At 42.6% G+C, this 24386-nt stretch overlaps 1 protein-coding gene across 4 annotated transcripts; it reads right to left on the bottom strand.

Moving 5' to 3' along the window:
- Window positions 1-395: 395 nt before the first annotated feature.
- Slc19a3 (solute carrier family 19 member 3) lies at window positions 396-24096 on the bottom strand. 4 transcript variants are annotated; one of them, XM_039083688.2, is made up of 7 exons: window positions 23877-24096; window positions 14014-14141; window positions 12043-12194; window positions 7991-8783; window positions 5617-5809; window positions 2574-2715; window positions 396-1888 (listed from the first exon to the last, which is right to left on the bottom strand). In XM_039083688.2, exons 3-7 carry the CDS (start codon window positions 12190-12192, stop codon window positions 1718-1720), a joined length of 1449 nt encoding a protein of 482 aa, XP_038939616.1. In that variant the 5' UTR covers window positions 12193-12194; window positions 14014-14141; window positions 23877-24096; the 3' UTR covers window positions 396-1717.
- Between the last annotated feature and the right edge of the window lie 290 nt (window positions 24097-24386).

Genomic DNA, 24386 nt, shown 5'->3' on the forward strand with positions numbered 1-24386 from the left:
GCCAGTGCAGGGCCCCCAATGGAAGATTTAGGAGAAGGACTGAAGGAGTTGAAGGGGTTTGCAACCCAATATGAAGAGCAACACTATCAACCAACCAGACCCCCAGAGCTCTGAGGGACTAAACCATCAACCAAAGAGTACACATGGAGAGACCCATGGCTCCAGCTGCATACATATCAGAAGATGGCCTTTTCTGGCATCAATGGGAGGGAAGGCCCTTGGTCCTATGGAGGCTGAATGCCCCAGTGTAGGAGGATGTTAGGGCAGTGAGTGGATGGTTGGGTGGCTGAGTACCCTCATAGAGGCATGGGGAAGGGGTGGGGGAAGGGGGTTTGGGGACAAGAAACTGGGAAGGGGAGCAACATTTGAAATGTAAATAAATAAGATAACCAATAAAAAGAATTTTAATATTTTATTAAACATGATCTCTGGCATTTAAAAATTAATCATGGAGCCAAGAATATATCTTAGTGACAGAATGCTTATCTAGTATGATTCCTGGGTTTGATCTTTAGCACCAAACATAAAAATGAATTAAACAATCAGTATTTAATTTCTGCAAGGGTTTTCTTATGTATAAAGACTGCCAGAAAGCTCTGGAATTCCCTTCAGGAGTGTTCTACATCATCACGTATCTAGGGTCATGGTGGGAAGAAGGGGAATCATCTTTGTCTGGCCATTGGGAATGGATGCAAGGGAATTTTGTGGACACACAGGAGCATCTGGAGTGATCCCTGGGGTGGGGGAGATCTTCCACACTAAGTCCAGGAGGGAGCACAAGAAGAAAATGATGAGAAAAGTGAAACTATCCAGGAACAACTCTTGAGTAGACGATGGTATTTTCAGAGTTGAAGAGGAACTCTCAGCAATGGGACCAAACCTGGTCATTCTTTCAGAGAGCTGGAGGTTGCAATAGAAGTCCACTTAGTGGAAGATGAAGAAAATCCCAGGTGCTGCCATTTTAGATCCACAAAGTACAGAAGCCAATTGTAGGTCAATTGTAGGTCAGTCCTGCCGGTATCTGTGCTCACTTGGGAGATCGTCATCCTTAGAGAGTTTCTTCATGGCTTATTTCCATGCCCTTTGCTTGTTCTTCGAACTGTCAGAACTAGAATTTCCAAGTTATTGCTCTTCATGGGAACCCACAACGAGGGTTGTCAGCTGTTACTATTGGCAGTTAATATTGTCAACTTGACAAGCTCTGGAATCCAAAGACATAGCCTCTCTGAGTATCATTGAGGGATTATCTGTATTAGGTTCACTGAGGTGGGAAGACTCACCGAAAATGTGGGCGGCACCATCCCCTTGGCTGGAGTGGTAAGTAAAATAAAAAGGAGAAAAAGTGATCTGAACACCAGGTTTCATTGTTCTTTACTTCCTGATTGCACATGCAATGTGTCCAGTAGCTCCTTTGTCCTGCATTCATATCTTCTCTTTTGTAATGGAATGCATCCCTCCAAACTGTGAACTGAAACATTTAAGTTCCTCCCTTGAGTTGTTTCTTGTTAGATATTTTGTCATAGCATCAAGAAAGTAACTAATATAGCTGCCATGGTCATATATGGAGTGCTTGCAGTGAGCTGGGCGGTTAGCCTGAGGATGAAGTTTGGTTGTGGTTTTGGAATCTGTTCTGATAGGGTGCCTGTGTGTGGCAAAGCTCTTCTGGCTGCCCATCTTGAAATCCTGTCCTTTTGTCACTGGAGTCGATGTAACTGGGTTAGAACTTCGTTGACACATCTCTTGGCTCTTGTAGGTATGGCTCACCAGGGCTCTGGGTGGTAGCAAGGTTCTGCACTTCCTTTCGGCACTTAGCTGAGTAGAGAATGTATATGCTTCTTATTAGGAAGACCCCCGCAATGACAGCGAAGTAACTCCCATAAACTAAAAACTGGAAGAAAACAAACAATTAGCCATTTATAGTATTGTCATTGGTAATACATAACAATCTTCCTTGTTTGATTGGATTATGGGGTATTTGAGATCCACAACCTGCTATGGGTCATTGTGACTAAACCTTCTAATATCTCAAATAAACCAAGGTTAAGAATGTAAGCATGTGGAGTAGTCTGACTTTGTAGCAGAATGCTTAGGTTCAAATTCTAGCTACTTCAGCAGTGGTAGAGAGAAACCCCAGGAGATCGCGGGGTTCTGTCCACATGTCTGTGTTCGAAGGCTGGTTCAGTGTTATGTAATGATAATAATGACCTTATAATGACTTTTAAATGCGAAAATGTAGAGTTTACTTCTTACCCACCTTCTTCAAGTAGACATGAATCTAGTTGCTATGTATTTAGTTGGCATTATAATAAGGGCTGCATACTTAAAATTGTTCATAATTGAAGAAATTTTAAAAAGGCTTCAACATTGTTAGTTTTAAGATTAAGACATCTTGGAGGCAACCTAGTTATTTTATCTATATTCCTAGCTATTATGTATAGTAACATAGTATTAGGTTAACATACTAATAGGTAACACAGTTAATTATTATCTATAGAGAGTTAGTATATAACTATTACCTATACACACACAGTCACTATAACATAGTAATAGGTAACAGGACTCCTGCAGCTTACCTGAGTAGTGACTGGCAATTGGAGCCCTCTTTGATCTGCCACAATCATAGTCATGATGGTCTGAATCACCAAGGCAATAAAGGTGTCTATGCCGAACACCAGGGCATAACGTTCTAAGCTCAGGTTAACTGCAATCTGAAAGCTGTCATTAAATGTCGAATTAGCATTTGACCACAGCGTACATAAAATTCTTATCTAAAGGATAGAAACTGAAACTGGGCATGGTGGTGAGCACGTTGTGTCCTACCCAACTCTTCTCCAGTCTAGACAAATAGGCAGAGCAAAGAAAAAGAGTTAAATATAGGCTGGATTAAAGGCACTATGATAAAATGCCTCCTGTGCCATCTAGCACTTTCTGGAAATAAAAGTTAAATGTTAACATCTCATAACTTGGGAATACTGCGGGTAAGTTGCCTTCATACCTGTTCGTGATGTAAGTTTTATAACGATGCAAACATCATTCAGTCTGAGGACTTTTAAAAATATATTCGGTTAATTGTTGATGTCCTACAGTCAGAAGGTATGGTAGGTGATTGTTCATTGGAAGATGCAGCCCCTGGTTGTTTGTGCAACTGACTGAATCTATAATTTATATTTATGCTTATAACCTATAATTTTAACTACAGAGACTTCAAAGTCTGACTACACTTTTTTTAGAATGAAGATAAAAGGCTTTGGATTCTGAATTTTTTTTTAATGCAAAGGAAAAATAATAGTTCTGCCTTTCAATTCTCATTAAAAAATGAAATTAGACATTTAAGTCTGAATCATTAACCCAAGATACTTCAGTAGAAAACTTTTAGCTTTCTGCGATGGTTGATTTCCATTACCCACTTGATACAACTTAGGATCACCTGGGAATAGAGTCTTAAGGTGGGTCTATCTAGATTAGACCTGGGTCTATCTAGATTAGGCCTGTGAACATGTGTCTGGGGGCTGTCTGGATTAATGTGGGTGGCACCATTCCCTAAGGAGGGGAGCAGAAAAGAGGTGAAAACTATCTGAGAACAAGAAGGAAAAATACATTAGCTTTCTCTGCTCTTGACCATGGATATAATCTGACTCCCTGCCAAAAAGGTTGAACTATTAACTTGGAATTATAAACCAAATTAATAATTTTCCAGCCTCTGTTGCTTTTTGCTGGTGTATCTGTCACAGCAAGAGAAATGAAACCAGGACATTTGCTAACAAGTGACACCTGCATTTTCCCGTACAAGTGACACCTGTGTTTTCCCGTGGTCTTTGCCTTTGGACTCACATTCCAATGTTTTATTGCTTATGAAACTTTTTTCCACCAATTAAAAATAAAACTTGAGGGACTGGAGAGATGGCATACAGGTTAAGAGCACTGGCTGCTCTTCCCAAGGATCAGGGTTTGATTCCCAGCACCCACATGGTTCACAACTGCCAGTAACTCCAGTTTCAGGGCATCTAGTGAGATCTAAGAGATCATAAGGTAAGAAACAAAATCTTTAAGGGCTGGAGAGATGGCTCAGGGGTTAAGAGCACTGACTGCTCTTCCAGAGGTCCTGAGTTCAAATCCCAGCAACAACATGGTGGCTCACAACCACCTGTAATGGGATCTGATGCCTTCTTCTGGTGTGAATGGGGACAGCAAGAGAATACTCAAATACATAAGATAAATAAATCTTTAAAGAATAAAATAAGATCTTAAAAAAGAAACTTGATACAACTTGCCAGTCTTTCTCAAATGTAGTGTGAGACTAAATAGCGCATTTCTCATCTCTTTTTGACTAATACCAAAGGACACTAACTGCACTCTTCTCTCCACCGTCTCTGAGACAAGATGCATGTGGCCCAGGCTGGCTTCAAGCTATTTCACCAAGTATGACCTGAACTTCTGATCCCTCTTCCTTTACTTCCCATGATCTGAATTACAGGAATGTTCTTCCATGTCGGTGTATGCATTGCTAGAAATCATGCACACGGCCAAGCACGTTACCAACCGAGCCTCACAGCCTGGGCCAATGACAATGCCTTGTAGCCAGTTTTAACTGTGCCCATATGTATGCCGACTGCTTTCAAATAATTTCTGACCTAAGAAAACAAAGCAGAGCAGCAAACCACGGAACTGAGAACGGGACCCCCTTAGGGGGAATCAGAGGAAGGATTGAAAGAGTTGAAGGAGCTTGAGACCCCATAAGAACAACAATGCCAACCAACCAGAGCTTCCAGGGACTAAACCACTACTCAAAGACTATACATGGACTGACCCAGGGCTCCAACTGCATATGTAGCAGAGAATAGCCTTGTTGGGGCACCAGGGGAAGGGGAAGTCCTTGGTCCTGCCAAGGTTGGACCCACAGTGCAGGGGAGTATACGGGGGTGACAGTAAGTGGGTTGTATGGGGGGAATACCCGTATGGGGGAGGGGGAGGGGGGAGAATGGGGGCTTATGGACAGGAAACCAGGAAGGGAAATAAGATTTGAATTGTAAGTAAAGAAATATGTCTAATAAAAAAAGTGAAAAAATAAGAAAAGAAAACAAAGCAAAACAAAATAAACCTTTTAAAAGGCAGATGTATTAAAGGGAACCCTGACTTTCAGAAATCTTATTTTAAAAACTATTCAAAGGACACAGTCCCGAGTATATTGAAGCTGAAGTTTTCTGATAACCTTGGCTTCATCGCCTCCCCCACCCCCGCCACAGTCCAACTTTTTATACCTTTTCCTGGGATATTTTCCCCAGAACGTTTTGTTCCTAGAAAAGTATGTGCTTAAAATGATCTCGGGAAACTAAATGTGGCCACGGGTAAAATCTAAACGTATGCATTCAAAATTAAATAACAGTGGACCTTATCATGAAAAAAATCATTGGAAGTAAAAAATCAAAAGGAGATCACGGACCCAATGGCTCCCAGATTTCTTCCTTTGATGACTCAACCGTGTTCAGCTAATGGAGAAGATGGCTTCACTGAATTCCATTCAATACGGAGTTAGCATTTAACATTGCAATGGACTAAAATCCTTCTGAAGTTCCCAGAATCCACAAAGAGTAGGGAGGACTGGAAGGTGATACTTACACAGCGATGGTTATAAGAAATGAATAGCTAGACTTGACCAGCACATAGCCAGTATAGCACACCCAGATGCTGAGCGTGTAATTCATGAGTAACAGAGATCCTGCGACGACAGCCGAGAAGACAGCCAGGCCCAGCTCTCCTAGGAGATCCCAGTCGACCTTTATGTAGCCCACTGAGAATGAAGCCAAAGCTCCTGGAAACAGAAAATGGAAAAAAATCAAGCTATTGACTTTGCAGGGAGGAAATAAAGGAAATAGCAACACTCCAAGCTTTCTCTCTCTCTCTCTCTCTCTCTCTCTCTCTCTCTCTCTCACACACACACACACACACACACACACACACACACACACATACACACAGACACACACACAAACGCACAAACCCATGTGATCCACTTACATGTAGATTTTTTAAAAGGATTTTTTTCAAGTTTTCTTTCTTCTTCTTCTCACTTCTTGTTTGTTTTCAACCCAGTTCTGTCATACTTTTAATTAGCATTAACTACATATCAGGCAGAAGGGTAGAAAGAGCCCAAAACAGAGCAGTATGGGGCGCATAAAGTATCCTAGTCATTTAAAAAACACTGAGGATAGCATATAAATGCCTTGGAAGTAAAATTGCTCTATTGTTTTAAATTGTATGTTTTGAAGCAATGGGTGTCCCAATTATCTTCCTCCCTCCCTCCCTCCCTCCCTCCCTCCCTCCCTCCCTCCCTCCCTCATTCCAATCCTTCCTAGACCTAGGGGTCCCTGGAGAGCTTACACTGCCCTTGAACTCCTGGCCTCAAGTGATCCTCCTGCCACAATAGGCCTGATTTCCTTGAGACAAAAATATCTGTGCTAGTGCATACAGTTTGGAAAGGTTAACCACCCGGTTAACCACCGGGGCTCTCTTTAACTGAACAAAGGGCTCAAATTATTGACAACTGGTCGGTTATTTTCTGGAAGGTGATCTATGCTAGAATTGCCTCTAAAAAGGACTAGCTCTCTCCCCAAGAATTGTCATAAAAACAACAATTTCCATGATCCAATTCTGCCTCAGCCTTGGCTTTTAGGAGTTACCTGCAGCCTTCCAAGAAGAAAAACAATAACAACACAGAGGCTACGTGCGTTTCTGAAGGTCTCTGTAGAGGAAGGTGTGGAAAAATACGCCACTTCCTAATTCCCATCTTCAAAGTCTCATGTAATGTTTTCATTTACGATTACATAAATATTTATTGCACAGTGTGCTTCAAAGGCAAATTTCTTTTTGATATTAGAATTCTGAGTGTACCATCATGGAAATTACATAATTTTTGAAATGTGAAAATGGGTGGTGTGTAGCCTAGTGCTCTGAAGGTCCCTAGGTAGACTCTCTGGGTAAGAGTCTGGAAACCTTCATGTATTTTCTAGAGTTAATAATAAAAATTCTGCACTTTCTCTGTCCTTTCAATGTTAGAAACAGTCTTGACTCTAGTAACTCAGGAAATAAGGGCGAGAGACTGTGTCAAGTTCAAAGTGTCTGCAGGGTGAAGGGAAGCAGGGTGCACGGGATGCTGCCTTCTGAATGGGAGGAACGGCTTTGCTGTTCCACAGCAAACAGAGGATCTGCATCTGCAATACACTGAATCCAAAACACTGAACGAGACATCAAACCACTGCTTTAACAAAGGAAAAAAAATGGATGGACCCAAAGGGTGATACTTAAAGCTGTCCTTTGGTCTTCACATGTACCTGTGTGTGCAGACAGACATGCATGTATACACATATACACACATGAAAAAGGTAAGAATAGGAGGTATATTGATGTCCCTCACCTTTAAACTGACAAATTATCAAACTTTAAAGTGTGTGAACATGCTACTGAAGGAACGGAGCACATTCTCAACACTTATTTTAATGAAACAGGATCTGTAGATTCTACTAGAAATACACTCCTGGTCCTACTCTTGAGCTTTATTTGTTATTTGTGACCATAACATATGGTATAAAAATTATTGTACTCTTATTTTTCCAGTGCCTTGCATTCTTGAGTGGGAAGATGAATCAGTGGGTCAGAGGTCTTGTTATGGACTCTTGATGATCTGAGTTCAAATCCCCAGAGAACACTTGTAAAATGTCTATACCTGTAAGCCCAGTGCTACATGGAGTGGGGACAGGAGGACCGTTGTGGCTTGCTGGCCACTAGCCTAGCTTTGGGCTCAGTGAGAAACCCTGTTTTAGGGGATACCCATGCCCTCCTCTGGCCTCTGTGCAAACACAGTCTTGCACACATGTGTATCTATACTCCTTCCCTCAACTAAAAAATAATCACTATACTTCCTGGTTATAGCTAATTAACAACCATGGAGAAGTTTAGCATCTAGAGCACCTGAAAGAGAGAGATGTCCACTTACCTCCAAATGTTGCTATGGCCTCTACTGCTCCGTTATAGATCGAAGAGTCTTTAGAGGGAGCCTTTTGTTCCCATAGGACTTGAACAAAATTTAAGATTTGGTTATAACCTGCTGTGGCAAAAGCCCACCACAGGGACCAGTAAACCAGGTGCTTTGAGGAATAGCACTCCTTCAGATCCTGGAACCAATATACAAAGATTCTCAAAGCTGAGTTGTCTTGCTCTCTGTCCCCTAGATTCTGTGCATTGGCAAACAACTCTGGCTGAGCTCCGTTGTTGTGAGCTTCCTTGAGGACGGTACATGGTTCCAGTGGCTTTGGACAAGCTTCTCTGTTAGGCTTCGTATGGAAAAACATGCTCTTCTTAGGCATGGGTAGGAAAAGTGAGACAAAGAAAGCCACAGAGACGCAGGCCAAGGATATGTAAAAAAGGGTAGAGTATGGCACGTTCATCAGGGACACCAGGAGCTGGGCTAGCACCGAGCCTGCTGTGTAGGACACCAGCGTGATGCTCCGACAGTAACTGCTCACCTTCTGATAGTGCTCTGGGCTGACCATGCTGTATATGTAGGCAAAGTAGGCTATCTCCGTGGCTGAGACAATCCCGAAAAAGAACTCAGCTGTCTGCATGAGCATCACACTTTGGCCAAACAAGAGAAACAGGTAGCAAATGGTGAAGGCCATCACATGTAACATAATGATGGGTTTGTAGCGTAGGTAGTCGGTGAGGACAAACACGGGTGGCAGCATTGCCAGGTAAGAGTACGTCCAAACAGGAAGGATCTCATTTGTCATCTGTGGATTCGATAAGTAGGTGTGATCAGAAGTGCAACGCATCTCAAAAAGACAGGTGGTGACTAACTTTTACCTCAGAGTCACATCTCGTCAGACATTCTTCATGGTATGGGGGAAACCAGAAAACATATCTACAGGTACATTACTAAGAAAAACTAGTGTCTTTGTTAAGTGAAGACACAAAAAATAAACCATCTTGGAGTTGTTGGGGAAGGAAAGAAAAAGAAAAGAATACAAACCTCCAAGCACCTTACACACTTAGGTATATCCCAGGAGAAGATTTCTGGAGATAACATGTCCTCTGGACTGTATAGCAAACTTAAGTAACATGTAGTGGTTGAATAAATTAGTTAAAAAAAATTTCAAGTTAGGTTTAAACTTAAATGCTCTGAAATTCTGAGATTTCCAAGTTCTTAAAAAAAAATCCCAACTTAGGGGGCTGGAGAGATGGCTCGACAGTTAAGAGCACTGGCTGCTCCTCCAGAGGACTCAGGTTCGATCCCCAACACCCTCATGGCTGCTCACAACTTTTTGTAACTCACAGTTCTAGGGGATCCAATACCATCACACAGCTGTACTTGCAGGCAAAATACCAATGCACCTGAATTAAAAGTGAATAAATTGAAAAAACCTCCCAAACTACTCTTAAACAAAGATTGGCAACATTAGGTATAGGGTTCTCATTGCTAAGAGTAGAACACCTCTCTTTACTTGCTCCAACACTGCCTCCCACCTGCCTGAAATCTGGGTAGACACACACACACACACACACACACACACACACACACACACACACACACACACACACGAGAGAGAGAGAGAGAGAGAGAGAGAGAGAGAGAGAGAGAGAGAGAGAATGGGAGCAAGAGAGAACGGTTTTGTCAAATGACCAAATGGGAAGAGGTAATGTGTTTTATTTCCTTCCTGTTTAAATCTGCTGGGCTCGCAAGCTCCTCTCACCCTATCCATGGTTATAGATGTCACTGCTAGGTTGAGTTCAATGTGTGCAATTTCATGGCAAATGCATGGGCAGTCAAGTTTCACAGGTAGAAAGGACTCCAAAGATTGTGAGTGATCCTTAAGTGGGATGGGTAAGGTTCGGCCTCTTGGATTACTGACCTCCCCCTCATGGACATGTAGACCCACCAAAGTCACAGGAGGGCCCACAACTAGCCTGTGCTTCTGAAGAAGGATTTACTCACTTGTCCATAGTGTTTGCAGACACAAACCCGGTGGGCATCTTGAGCTGATTCCGCCCCATCTCTGACCTTTGTCTTAAATGTGACATGCTTTAGTCCAAGGAACTCTGAAGCCATTGTTGTTTGCTTGGCTTCGTTCTGTCTTTGCCAATTTCCTATTGATAATCTAGTATACCACTTAGCTTTCAAGACGATGCTACCTTCCAAACGACATTTTCATGGTTGTGGTTGGCGACAGTACACCAGCTCAGTGATTTTTGTGGGGTTAGTGCATCTTCTTCTTGTATTTCTTTAGATAGAGGGAGAGACAGGAAGGGAAGGATGCATTCCTGACAAGACTGGAGCAGGCTATGTAGATCGATTGGCCTCAATGTCACAGAAATCCATCTGCTCCTGTTTCTGCCTCCTAAGGGCTAGGATTCAAGGTGTGTGCTGCCCTGCCCAGTAAGAAGTATCTTTTTTTTTAAAGGTATTTATTTATTTTTTTTCTTTTCTTTTTTCTCAGAGCTGGGGACCAAACCCAGGGCCTTGTGCTTACTAGGCAAGCGCTCTACCACTGAGCTAAATCCCCAACCCCTTTATTTATTATATAGAAGTACACTGTAGCTGTCTTCAGACACACCAGAAGAGGGCATCAGATCCCGGTACAGATGGTTGTGAGCCACCATGTGGTTGCTGGGATTTGAACTCAGGACCTGGAAGAGCAGTTAGCGCTCTCAACCACTGAGCCATCTCTCCGGCCCAAGAAATATCTTTTAAAGTAAGAGAATTGTTAATCTGTTTATATCACATCTGCTGCTAAATAGTTTTTCAAAACTGAGTACGAGTCACAGAGAAATATAACCACGCATTGTCGATACGTTTGGCTGACCTTATTTATTGTGCAAACTTGGCAGAGTATGCACCTAGAAACTCAGGTGATATAAACCCACTATACAGCTCAGCTATGTGATGTAGAGTAGCGTGATAAATACGAACACTGTTAAGTAAAACATGAGTTTAACTTAAATACAAGAGAATATGATGTAATTGAATGATACCTTAACTATAGGATGTACGTGCTGATGCTGGTGTTGTATTTTTGTTGTATGGTACTTTTATTTTTGTTAAGTAAAAATTAAAATGTGCCTTTAAGACAATGATAAAAGTAGCAGTAAATGTGTAGATAGTAACAGCCATTTATCATCATTATTGAGTTTTATATATATACATATATATACATTTATATACATACATATACATATATATACATACATATACATATATATATAATTTTAAGATTGATTTATTTTTATGTGCATTGGTATTTTGCCTGCATTTTTGTCTGTGTAAGGGTGCCAGATGCCCTGGAACTGGAGTTATAGACAGTTGTGAGTGGTCATGTGGGTGCTGGGAATCCAACCCAGGCCCTCTGGAAGAGTAGCTGGTGCTCTTAAACACTGAGCCATCTCTCCAGCTCCCGTATGTTATATTTTTATGGAAAGCAGGGCAGGAGGTTTATGTACACTGATATCACATAAATGCATAAGTAAGTGCTGAGGTGTGAGTTTATGGTGGCTGCGGTGTTACTGAAGGACAGGGATCCTCCGGGATGTCTCGGTCTCAACTCTAGTTAACTGCAGTTATAATTCTGGGTGCATAGACAGCCCAGCATCCACTTAACATGACATGTGACTGGATTACACTTTCTTATCACATCCTGCTTATACCACAGCAGCCTACACATTTCCCAGAACGCAATGCTGTGGCAGAGAACAACTTCACTCATTATAGGGTAAATGTGAGAGAAACAACGGAGACCTGAAAAGCTCCCACATGTATCCCATCTAATGTCAAAACTCTGAAATTTAAAATATTCTTCGTACATGTTAAGTGTTTGGCTAAATATTTTTTTGTGTTATGAGGAACGGGGAAGTTCTTCTATGTAATAAATTCTGTGAAAATGGAGGCTCACTGGAACTCAGAGCTCTTTTTCCCCCTTACTATAATTTGAATGACATCCCCACTGCCTTCAAGTCCTGTGAAATTAACCCCTACTAAGATATGTACCATTAGCTTACCTCTGTGCTGGTAAGATTCTTACTGGGTCCAGACAAAAATGGGATTAAGAATGATTCTGAGGGCCGGAACATGGAGAAAAATCCGAACAAGCAGAGTATCACGGTGGGATAAACCCAAGAGTCCCTTGGTGGAGTTCTGCAGCAATTCATGGCTGGTGAAATGGAAGTAAAGTGAAAGTTAAGTCAAGTTCGTCCACCTCTGGCATCTTGCATCAAAAGCTAGTTATTTCTACACATTTACAAAACCACGGCGTTTATCCAATGTGGTGTGGAGTTGGAAAAGCGAGTGGAGAATTACACACTTACACACATTTCTAGGGTGAACCCCCTTTCTCCAGAGCCCCCTTGTCGTTATTGCTGGAGGGAATTGGATTTCTTGAGTGTTTTTTCAGACATAGCTATGGGCAGCTGCTAGTGAACCATGATTGGTGGGGTAGCTCATGCTTGATCCACAGTGAGAGACCAGCTAATGAATCTGTGTCCTGTTACGGTAGGGGAAGTGCTTCCAGATGAACAGACAGGATTAGGCAAGCCTTCTGGATCTGTCTGCTCGACTTTGCATGGATTCCAGAATTTCTAACCCACCCACTGACATTATTATAAATTTATCTTTCCACCTGGGCTGCCCCGTGTGTGGAGTCTTACTGGTCGTATAATAAACAACTGAAATATCTGTTAGGTTTCTCCATCTTTGAAGAATTTCAAATTCTTTGGTTGGAAAAATCAATTGGGAGCCATTTTGGATGGCTCAGCCAAGCGCTCTTGATAGTTTGATCTGCTTAGCACCCCACACCACCTACTGCCCCCTGGCTGGTTTCTGTTTCTTTGTTTTTGTTTTTTGAAGCAGGGTTTCTCTCTGTAGCCTTTGCCAGAGCTGTAACTTACTCTGTAGACCAGGCTGGCCTTGAACTCAGAGACCCACCAGCCTCTGCCTCCGGAACGCTGGGACAAACATGAACCACCAAACTGCATGTGGGTGGCAAACAGCTGTAACACCCAGAACTCTTACCCTGAGATATCAAGCAGATATAGGAGAACTGCCCAGAAGCTCACAGGCCAGCAAGCCTGTAGAACACAGGTCAGGAGAAGCAAGAGCGGCCCATCCCTAGCAAGGTGGAAGTCCAGAACTGTCTCCTGAGAGTTAGTCTCTGACCTCCAAACTCTACAAGTACACCATAGCATGTATGTGGCTGCCTCAACCCCACACCAAGCTAATACTAAACAAAATAAAAAGTACTTAGAGAAATTCATTGGATAAAGATCTGACTCTCTGGGCTGGAGAGATGGCTCAGTGGTTAAGAGCACTGACTGTTCTTCCAGAGGTCCTGAGTTCAATTCCCAGTAACCACATGGTGGCTCACGACCATCTCTAAATGAGATCTGGTGTGTCTGAAGACAGCTACAGTGTATATAATAAATAAATCTTTTGTAAAAAATAATAGTCTAACTTTCTAACTTTCTCCCATATCCCCGCCCTGTCCTGTTTTCCACAGGTGCCAGCAATATTTGGGGATGGGAGGCACAGTGTCCAAGGCTATCATCCCGCTTCCCATTCATATCCGCTCTTCTCTAAATGTGTAGCTGAAGACCATTCACAGGGGAGGGGCATTCATTCTTCACATTTTTCCTAAGGCTGATAGCTCTCTGAGGTTCAAAGCTCAGGCACAAAGCACAAGACGACCTTAGTCACTGCCCAGAGAGCAAACAGCAAACACAATCAGCTTTATACTGTGCTCCCCCCACCCCCTTCATGGGTTGCACTGAGCACCAAATTATCATCCCCTCACATCTGACATCAAACTTTTGCTGTTAAGAGACATTTTTTTGGTGGTTTCGATCTTGCTTACTTTGTGAGATGATCTACAGGAAGGCAACTGGCTATGGGTATTGTATGGTCAGGGTTCTCTAGAGTCCCAGAACTTCTGGAATGTCTCTCTATATGGAGACAGTTTATTGTGATGACTTACCTACCATCTGCAGTCCAGCTAACCCAACACTGGGCAGCTGTGGATGGGAAGTCCGAGAATCTGTAGTTGCTCAGTCCCACTGGGCTCCTTGTTTCAGCTGGACTTCAGTAGCAGTGGATTCCAGCAGATGTGCTGCAAGTAAACGCAAACAGGCAAAGAAGAGTGAATCTTCCTTCTTCCAATGTCCTTAAGTAGGCCTCCTGCAGAAGGTGTGTGCCAGATGAAAGGTGTGTACCACTGCGCCTGGATCTGGCTGGGACTTGCTTGTCCCAGGCTGACCTTGAACTCAAACTTCTCTTTGCCTCAGTCTCCTGGGATTAAACTTATGTGCTACCTTGCCTGGGCCTAATCTTTTCACGGCCACTATGCTTCAAGATCTCCATGCCAAGATCCAGGTCAGAAACTTGTGTCTTCTAGCCTCAAGATCCGGATCACAGGCGAGCCCTCCAATTCTGGATTGTAGTTCATTGCAGATGTAGCAGTTACAGGTATGATGCCTTTTTCCCCTGTGTACTTTCTCATTAAAGCATCATAGTAATTGTAGTTTCAAGGTGATGACATAAAAAAATATCTAACCAGTAGATTGAAATTGTGTGGTCAAGACAGAAATTATGGTCTCCTAATCCCACCAGGACCATTCCAATACATAAACAGACACTCACAGAGTCTCTCTCTCTCTCTCTCTCTCTCTCTCTCTCTCTCTCTCTCTCTCTCATGTGTGTGTGAACGTATTATCAAGACCCTTTTATCCACACTGCTTCAGTGTGTCATGATTTCCCCTAACTGCTTCATTAATCTACTGACAGCCTCTCCACAAGAAGAAACCACAGCATTTGTACAATATAATTGACAATCTTGCTTTATCATGAGGAACATGTTTTCAAACACAAATCCATGGCAGACACTTAATGTCTTAATACATAAAACTTTCAAAACTGAATTTTGAGTTGTCAAAGCAGTTCGAGTGGGCACTCATCAGGGACGGGTGGGCCACTGAGTCGAATTCTAGCTCTAGGCACAGGGCCTCTTCAGTCACACCACATCTTGTCCTCAGCCAACCTTTTACAAAGTTCTCTAAACTGCTATATAACTTTTTTATTAACTTAAGCAAAGTCAATATCATTTCCATTTGCGTCTACAATGCCCTGGTCTTCCCAGCTTAGAAAGCGTGATTATTGCATTTTGGAAAATGGTTCCAACAGTGAGTAATGCTCACACTGCAGAAATTCTGTCAAGGGCAAACTTGAGTTAACCACTCTTAACTTAAGCCCTCAGCCCAGAAAACATGGGCTTTCTTTTCTCCACTTCTTGACATTCTGTCAAGTCTGTTGGGAACTCCTTTCTTACCTTATTAATGGTCTCATTGGAACAATTGTTTCAAGTTGCCAATTACTAAGGCTAGACCAAATATTGAAGGCTGGTTGTAATAGTGTGCCATTTGCTGGCTATGCACAGGACATATGAACTCTACTGACCATGAATTTGGCTATTGACTCAAAGTTATCTTCTCCATGGATCTCAGAGACTTGGGACTATGTCTTTGGTTCCTGGGTTGCTAAAATGACCATGGATTCTTCATCTCTTGACTCCTTATGGTCCAACTACAATTAGCTGGAAAGGCAGAGGAAAATACGCCCCTAGAGTGTAAGACCCACAAAGTTAGGGCATGTTGTGTTGTTTATTGCTCTGTCCTAAGTGATTAGAAAGAACCTCACAGCCAATAAGCCCTAGAGGATGATAGGGAATGAATGTAACAAGACAGCAACTATAGTCTATGTGGACAACAGGGGTGGAAAAGGAAGATGTCAGGGTAAGAGATACAGGGCACGAGAATACACAAAAGTACCTTCTCGTTTTCCTGGGTGTTCCCCCATTTTCTAGTTGTATTAGTGAATGGTGAGATCTTGTTGCAATGACTTTTATATTGTAAAATTAATTTTGTGGAGGGAAAGTTAATTCTGGTCTCATTTAACTCAGTTTTTACTGAGTTTAGTTTTTGAGAGAGAATCTTGTGTTGCCCAAGCTGGTCTCAACTCCTTATGAAGCTAAAGATGGCCTTGAACTTCTGATCCTCCTGCTTCTACACCTTTGAGAGCACTGCTGGCTTTGTATGGTGTCAGGGTATGAACTCAGAGCTTCATGCATGCCAGACTAGCACTCTATGAATTGATCTATAGCCCTGGCCTTTTGTCCTCCTTTTATAGGAAGGAAACAGAAGGCTAGAATGTGAACCTGGACTTGGTTCTTCCAATTCCAGCTTCACCAACTAGACTTCCCTCATCTGCGTTGAAAAAGCACAGATAAATTTTCAAAACTTCAATTCCAGTTTATTTTAGGATCCTGTTTTTCTGAAGGTGGTATCAAGAAGAATTTAATGCTCATGAGTAGAATATTTTGTTAAGAAGATGCAAAACTATTAAAAGTAGAGTTCACTGCAGAGTGAATGAGGGGTTTCCCCCTCTGTAGCCTTGGCTTATTTTAATAACAAACAAACATGGGCTGGGGATTTAGCTCAGTGGTTAGAGCGCTTACCTAGGAAGCGCAAGGCCCTGGGTTCGGTCCCCAGCTCCGAAAAAAAGAACCAAAAAAAAAACAAACAAACAAACAAACAAATACACCAATGATGACAAATGTGAGTAACCGGAGACTGTCAGGGTCTGAAGAGGAAAGAGGTGTAAGTGTGTGCACATATCCCTCAAAAGCACAGTGGGGCAAATCATCCTTGAATACCTATGTGGTTCTGGAGGGACACGGCTCTATATAGACACTTTTCTAGATTTGGAGACCTGTGAGATGGCAGCTCGTGGTGTAAAGGCATGTGCCATGCTTGTTTGGCATCCTGAGTTTGATCCCTGGACCCTACATAGAAGTGGAAGGAGAGAACCAACTCCACAAAATTATCCTCTGACCTCTATACAAAGGCTGGGGGGCGTGTAAATGTGGGGCATGAAGCGCATGAGCATGTGTGAGCACGCATACACACAGGCTCGTGCGCACGCACACACACACACACACACAGAACACACACATAGAATAATACAGAACTGCAGTATTCTTTCATATTTCCATTTATCATCCTCTTCTGACCACCCTATCACCCTGCCCCTGAAGTACCATTTGAAGTTCTGTCTGCTTTCCTCATGTGTCTTGAGGACATGAACTGGTTTGGTATTATGAGGTGATAATTCTGAGAGTAAGCGTACCTTTCCCCTTCACTTCGTGTACTTTCCAAACATGCTAATCCTTATAGAGTTGCTCCACAGCAGGCTGTCCTCATCCCATTAATCATAAACCTCACAACTCTTTCTTTTAAAGGTACAAGAATACTGAGTGGGCTGTAGTAAAAAAGAATACGGAAGCAGGAGGAGGGGGAGGAGGCAGGGAGGACGTGAAGGTGAAGGAGGAGGAAGATGAGGGAGAGAGGGAGGGCGGGAGGAAAGAAGGAAGGAATAAACAAAACATTGCCCAATCAAAATCAAGGTTCTCCGATCTAAAACAGCGAGCAAACATCCCATCAGTGAAGACCCAGGGATTGCAACACACGAGATGAAATTCATCGGCTGTTCCTTCTAACCCAGTCCCAGAGCAGCTAAAGCTATAACACAGCGTACCTGGGAGCCCAGGAAGGAGGTGAAGACCTTTAGAGAGGAGAGATGAGGCTCACAGCAGAGGAGGAGGAGGTGAATGGACCAGGAGAATAAATAGTAACGAATAGTAAGTCTCAGCCTCAGCTCCACTCCCAGTCACTTGGGATACCAACCAGTCTCACTTGTTCCACCAACCCTGATGACAAAGAGCCCTGGCCTCTGACTGGAACACAGTGCACCATGTCCGCACTTCACGGTTGGCTCCTACAACAAGGCAGCATTGTGATCTTGAAAGAGTCCAGCCACACATAAACAAAACAAAACAAAACAAAACAAACCCATAACTTTATTTCTTATGAGATGTAAGAGTTACTTGTGTTTTAACAATGATCAGTTTAGGCAAATAGCTTCTCATAGGACTCATTCCAGTACTCAGAGAAAATGTCTTTTTATGCTGCCTCTGACATGCTGGCAGTCCTTGTTATCAGAGTTGGATGCTGTGTTCTTAAAATCATCAATCCTGTCATCGATTTCTTCTCCTTTTAACCACTGCCTTAAAATGTCCTTTCCTAAAAGGCAGGAAATAATATTTGAAGTTCTCCAATTTCATGTTGACTTCAAGATGAGCTCAGTTGACATTGCAGAAAGTAAGGTTTTCTTTCTTTTAGAAACAAGAAGCACCCCTTTCTGCCCTTGCCAGGATCCCATGAGGAAGTGGGATGGTTATAAGGAAAAGCTAGAAGCTGCTTCCTGAGTCCATGGTTTTCTTTCATTAAAACAAAACAAAACAAAACAAAACAAAACAAAACAAAAGGGCTGGAGAGATGGCTCAGTGTTTAAGAGCACTGACTGCTCTTCCAGAGGTCCTGAGTTCAAATCCCAGCAACCACATGGTGGCTCACAACCATCTGTAATGGGATCTGATGCCCTCTTCTGGTGTGTCTAAAGACAGCTACAGTTACTCATAATAAATAAATAAATAAATAAATAAATAAATAAATAAATAAAATGAAATAAAAGAAAACCAAAAATGAACACACACATGCTTACACACACACAGACACACAGACACACAGACACACAGACACACAGACACACACACACACACACACACACACACACACACACAAACCCTCCTACCACTCTGTCATTTCCAAGAATGACCGGAAGTCAGCACTATGGTGCTGTAATGTATATTTTCTTATGTATCAGCTATGTTCTCTAAGAACCCCATCTTCTAGGCTTTTGATATTACCAGTCATTCCCCTCATTGGACAGATACAAGCTAGAAATCTGATTAGCAAAAATTGAATTATTTACTTTGAATTAATATCAGATCATAAAAACTAAGTATGTCTTTCCCTAAGTATGTCTTTCCCTCTACTTATTACTAAGCTAGGGAGCCTTGAACTTTGACTAAATCAGTGGGGAAAAAAAAGCAAAGAACTTCCAGATCAGCCAAACGCAAACCTGCATGGGTACAGGGTGCCCAGCGACTCCCAAAGTTGATCCGTGTGATGCGAAGTCAGGATGGGTGCATGAATCCACCTGAATCATGACCTCCCAGTATGTAAAAAACAATCTGATATGTAAAGTGTAAATAACACTATCTTGAACAAAGCAGAAGAAAACAGATCTTAGAGACCAAGGAACTGATAAATATTTTTGAAGAAATGGGAAAAAAAGAAAAAAAAAGAGAAAAGGAAAAAAGAACTGACCTTGAAAAAGGAAAGGAGGGGAATAGAATTTTGTACAAGCAAAACCCAGACATATTTGCTCATCCAAAGAAACTGTTCAAAACCTGGGAAGGGAAGCTACAGATCCAAGAGAAGACAGCCATGATACCCGTGTTTGTCAAAGACGTGACGTTCAAAAATGTGTAATACATTCTGACAACTCGGGGACAAAAGATGAACAGCTAGGTAAGCAGGGGTGGCACATGCCTTGAATCCCAGCACTCGGGAGGCAGAGGCAGGTGGATAAATGTGAGTTCAAGGCCAGCCTGGTCTACAGAGCTGTACAGAACAACTAGGGCTACACAGATGAAACGCCATCTTGAAATCCAAAATGATGAGCAGAGCTGAGCACTTAAAAAAAAAATGTGGCTTCCTGGAAGTGCAGAGAGATTCTCCTTGGAAGCTCTCAGAAATCATACGTCAGAATGATTACCCATGATGGCTCCTGGGATGGCTGAGTAAAAATTGATGAGCTAGCATACCGCATGCTGGGAAGGATATCAAGGTAATGAACCTATATGCATTGCTTCTCCCAAAGACGTAACAGTACCAGCTTCTTGGAACATCGTCTGGCAAGCTGTCTGAGAACGTGGATGCTTTCAGGATGTGGTGAGAAACGAGAAGTGACTGAAGTGCCCACAAAATGGGGACATTTATGTGCAGCACAGACCAGCACAGACTACTCCATCACCAATAGCAACCGGCACTTAGGAGGACCACCTGAGCAGGACTAGAATGAATAGCACATTGATTTACTATTCCTGAGGCCCTACCACCACCACACATGGAGTCTTAGGAAAGCCAGACTGATCTGAGGAGACAAGGAGTAGGTTGACAGCTGCTCGGTGTGGGGGTGAGGGGAGGAACAGGAACAGCAGAGAATATACTCAGTTGTGGTGAAGGCTGTAAGTTTTTAATCCAAATTTATGCACAGACTCATAAAGTGTAGGTTAGCATAGGGAGGCCACACCCAAACAAAGATTCAATGATATAAGGTACAAAGTAAATTAACCTCGAAAGCTATGGTCCAGAAAGGAATTCAGACATGAAAAGGGCAGGCTGAGCAATTTCATTCATACCTTGTCCCAAATCAGGCAAAACTATAATACCTCATGTTGACTGAAACCAGAACTCTGAGGTCAGGAGCTGGGAAGGGGGAGCAGCTATATCTGAGGGCAGTTTCTGGGGTATTAAATATCCTGTACCTCAAAGAGTTAATTACAAGGAGGGGTATAATTACAAACAAACTTAAATCTCTGTGTTGAAAGGAAGCTGCACCTCGATATGATGAAAGGCAGCCTCCCCTCGCTCCTTCAAAGCATTTTTACAGTGGCCCTCTGTGTTTCTTACAGGTACGGTGACTGCAGTTATTCCAATCCACATGAAGGCGGGGCCTCTTTATGAATAGAAAACTGAAAACTCTGTTTGGGTTTGTACTAGAAAACGTAGGGAGACATAGTAGCACAAATCTAGGACAAACGAAGAAGCCTGAGTTTGGCTCCTTGACATCCTTCAGACTAATTTAGATAGACTAAGTACCTCTTTCTTCTGGGTCCTGACTTTGGGACTGGCTCCCTGCCTTATACTCACTTCTGTGCTTTTGAGCGAGATGCAGAGCACTGCCAGCTCACTGTCTCTTCAGTTGGTGAGGAAACTGGTTCCTCAAGACCAATGACCCTGGCCCTCCCCAGAAGGCTGCATGTTCCAGAGCCCACACCCCTCAACTCTGGAATCCTGGTAAATAAAACAAACACCTGGGCTCAGATATTCCCCAAACACAATGGTTAGAAAGGTCTACAAATCCAAAACAATGTCCACTTTGCTCTGAATGGTAGTATCAAAACAGCCTATGAACAATGTACTGTCACTGAGACGTAGGAAGGAGCCTCAAAGTCACTGGTAAAACCTTCACACCAACTCCCAGTCTTCTCTGATGGGAAGTATTCCACACAGATTCAAAAGGTATGAACTGGGCCCAGATACTCAGTAAGCAATAAAAATAAAAAAAATAATAAATAAAAATTAATAAAAATAAATTAAAAACAATAAACAATTAAAAAGCTCAGTATGAAAACTGGTTCTACTTTGGTTCAAAGCCACTGTCAAATTTCAGGTGACACCGAAAGCACATGATACTGATACAAGCACTCCTCAGGTTCTGCTTTATCACGTACGGTATTATAGCCCTGTTTATTGGCTTTGGCATCTCCCCACCATATTTATTCTCCATATGTCCATGGTTTGACCCAACGGCAGGGAAATGTCTGACTAATAAAGCTATAAAAGGGGTGAGCAGCTTAGCTAGAAAGCCAATCAATCAAACCTCGCCATGGACCTCAAGCCATGCAACGACCGTAGGGGAAATTGTGTTTCAGGAAAAAGAAAAAGTATAAACGGGTCCATCTATTCTATAACTCCATGTTATAGCAATCGATAGCTTCATGAAAAACATTCTTGTCTGTAGGTACGCACATATGCTTTACCTAGGGAAGGGAAAATATTCTTTTCTCATAGAAATTAGTTTCAATCACCCCAAATTTGAATTTCACTGCTCAGTGTTCCCTGTCCCTGCCCATTAACGTACCCATTCTCTGGGATCGTTTTCATCTGACTCTCTCTTTTACTAGTCACCTCCTTAGTGACTTAATATCGTTAACGTGTTCGTCTTTATTTCTTCTTGATTCGGCATTTACCAACTAGAAGTTATTAAACCCTCAGATCTCTCTTAACTGCAACTTCTCCCAGGCTGGGGGTTTTAGATTTTGTTTGTTTTTCACTTTTTTCATTGGGGTTGAGTGTGCTGTGGGAGTGTGGGTCAGTGGAAAGAGCTTGATTTTGAAACCGGAACTTCAGTGTTTCTTTTGGCTCCAGCCATGCTGTGCATCGATTCTCTTATAGTACAGAAGATTATCTCAAGGAGAGGCTCAGGTAAGAGCACTGGCCTTGGAAGTATTCCAGCTCTTGGCACGTGACAGCCTATTTCTCATTCCTTCCCATGCAAGCACATGTTGCAGAATCTACCAGAACTGTAGATGTTTCTGGGTTCTTACAGTTTAAGGATAGATTTCAAATAGGTTGACAGCAGGAAACCTTATGTTAACAGTGAGGGGGCGAGGGGGCGGGGTGATAATTCATCTTGGACTATTTATGCCTGTTAGATAAAATAAATTGAAGAAGGCCATTGTTTTCTTACAAGTGCCAGCACTAGGTCCCCACAGACTGGCTGATAATCGAGTGTCATTCATGCCAAAGTCCTGTGTTACTATGGAGTAGCTAAGCTGTTAGCGGAACGCAAAGTTGCCTCTGAGTTAATTCTTACAGAAAAGTCGTCATCCGCAGTTAACTTAACGCGCATGTCCTATTCTTCCACCTCTGCCACTGCCACACAGAGACAATTGCCCTGAAATGACTCCTATAGTCTTCACTCTTTCCATAAAATTACCTCTTTGTCCAGCCCATGGGCACACTCCTTCATGCAATGAAGTGTCCTTTCTTTAACTCTTTTAGAGGATTAAACTAAATATCTCAAATGGTGTCCTTTGACATTCTTGAATTCTCGAATTGTCTTTTCTGTTACAGAATTTGCTCCATTAGCAAAACGGACTGAACAAAGTCGGTACGTCCCACTTCTGCTACTACCGAGGCAACAAGAAGAAAAACATATTTGGAAAATTAGTTAATTACTAGGTCTACTTAAAATGTATGTTTAATGAGAAAATGCCGTTTGTTTTGGGACACAGCAGTGTGCGTGGACCCTGGTAGAACCAGGGCTCGCTCCAATTTTAGAAAACATTTTCTAACGAAGGGAACACCGACCTGATAGATGCGTGGCTTTATTTTATTTTCGTTTTCATTAGAACAGTTCCCAACAGTCTTGGTTCTTTTAATTTCAAAATTCGCCTTTCCTTTCCTGTTTTGGAGGTAACTTTTCAATTTTTGACTTTGGACTTGGCATTCTGGGCTAAAATTGCTTTTTAGGTAAATTCTGGGAAACCGGGTGTGACCAGGGCAGCTGCTGGCACGGGAACAGAATGGTGGTTTTTACTTAATCTGCTCTTAGGGAGGGCTGTATAGGAATCCAGGCTAGACCACGTTGGGTAGGTTTTAGCAGGCCAAGAAAGCAGCAGACAGAAAGGTCCTAGAAACTGAAGGCAGCTTGTCTACAGGCTGGCGCATGCGTACAGCGGCTGCGCAGGCTTTTCTGCTGTCTCCCACCCCCACCCCGCCTCCAAATTAGAGCCGGGAGAGGAAAGGCGGGCGGCCCAGGGTTCCTGGAGCTTCTTTAATTAACTACACGCCGGTGGTGGGAGGTCTTACCTATGGAAGAGGGTGCTGCTTACTTGCCCCGGATATCTAGCACTTTCAGCTATGTGGTCCGCGATCTCAAGTAAAGATGGACTTGGTCACCGGGTCATTCCGGCTGAACCAAAGGTCGCGCCCAACTTTGCATATGCTAATGAAGCCCCCAGGTCTTTGATCCGGAGGGTAGAAAACGAAGTCCCTGAGTCAGTTTGTAAAGGACTTTAAAAAAGTGAAGCCAGTACCTGAAGAGAGCAACCTCAGGCAATGTGCTGTCTCTTCATGTCAGCGTAGTAGGGCAAGATGGAGGGAAACCAGGTCTGATCCTCTGCTTGTTTGGTCTCTTCCTATGAATTCGTTTATTTCAGGAGAAAGGTAGTCTGTGGCCTCCAGTTTGTAGGATTATTAAAAGGCAGAACTGTTAGTCTGGAAGGCATAGCCTTCAGTTGGGACATCCTGACTTCCGAGCCAAGTTTATAAGCACGGTCCCTCCAGACCCCAAGGGTGTGTGTGGGTGGGTGTTTTCCTGGTGCTTTAAGAATGTTTTGGGACAAATAGTTCACTTTTGGCACAAACGGTTCCCAGGTCCTTTGTGCCATAGGTATGTACCACTGAGCTAAACAGACCAGTTCCCAAAGACTTTTAAATTTAACTTTATCTACTTAACATAGATTTCCTACTGGTTAAAATGAAAATACTTAAATTTTTTTTTGAAAATACTTAAATTTTTAAAAATTAATTTAGGTAAGTAAAAA

This window comes from Rattus norvegicus, chromosome 9 (assembly GCF_036323735.1).
Source record: "Rattus norvegicus strain BN/NHsdMcwi chromosome 9, GRCr8, whole genome shotgun sequence".
Classification (NCBI taxonomy): domain Eukaryota; kingdom Metazoa; phylum Chordata; class Mammalia; order Rodentia; family Muridae; genus Rattus; species Rattus norvegicus.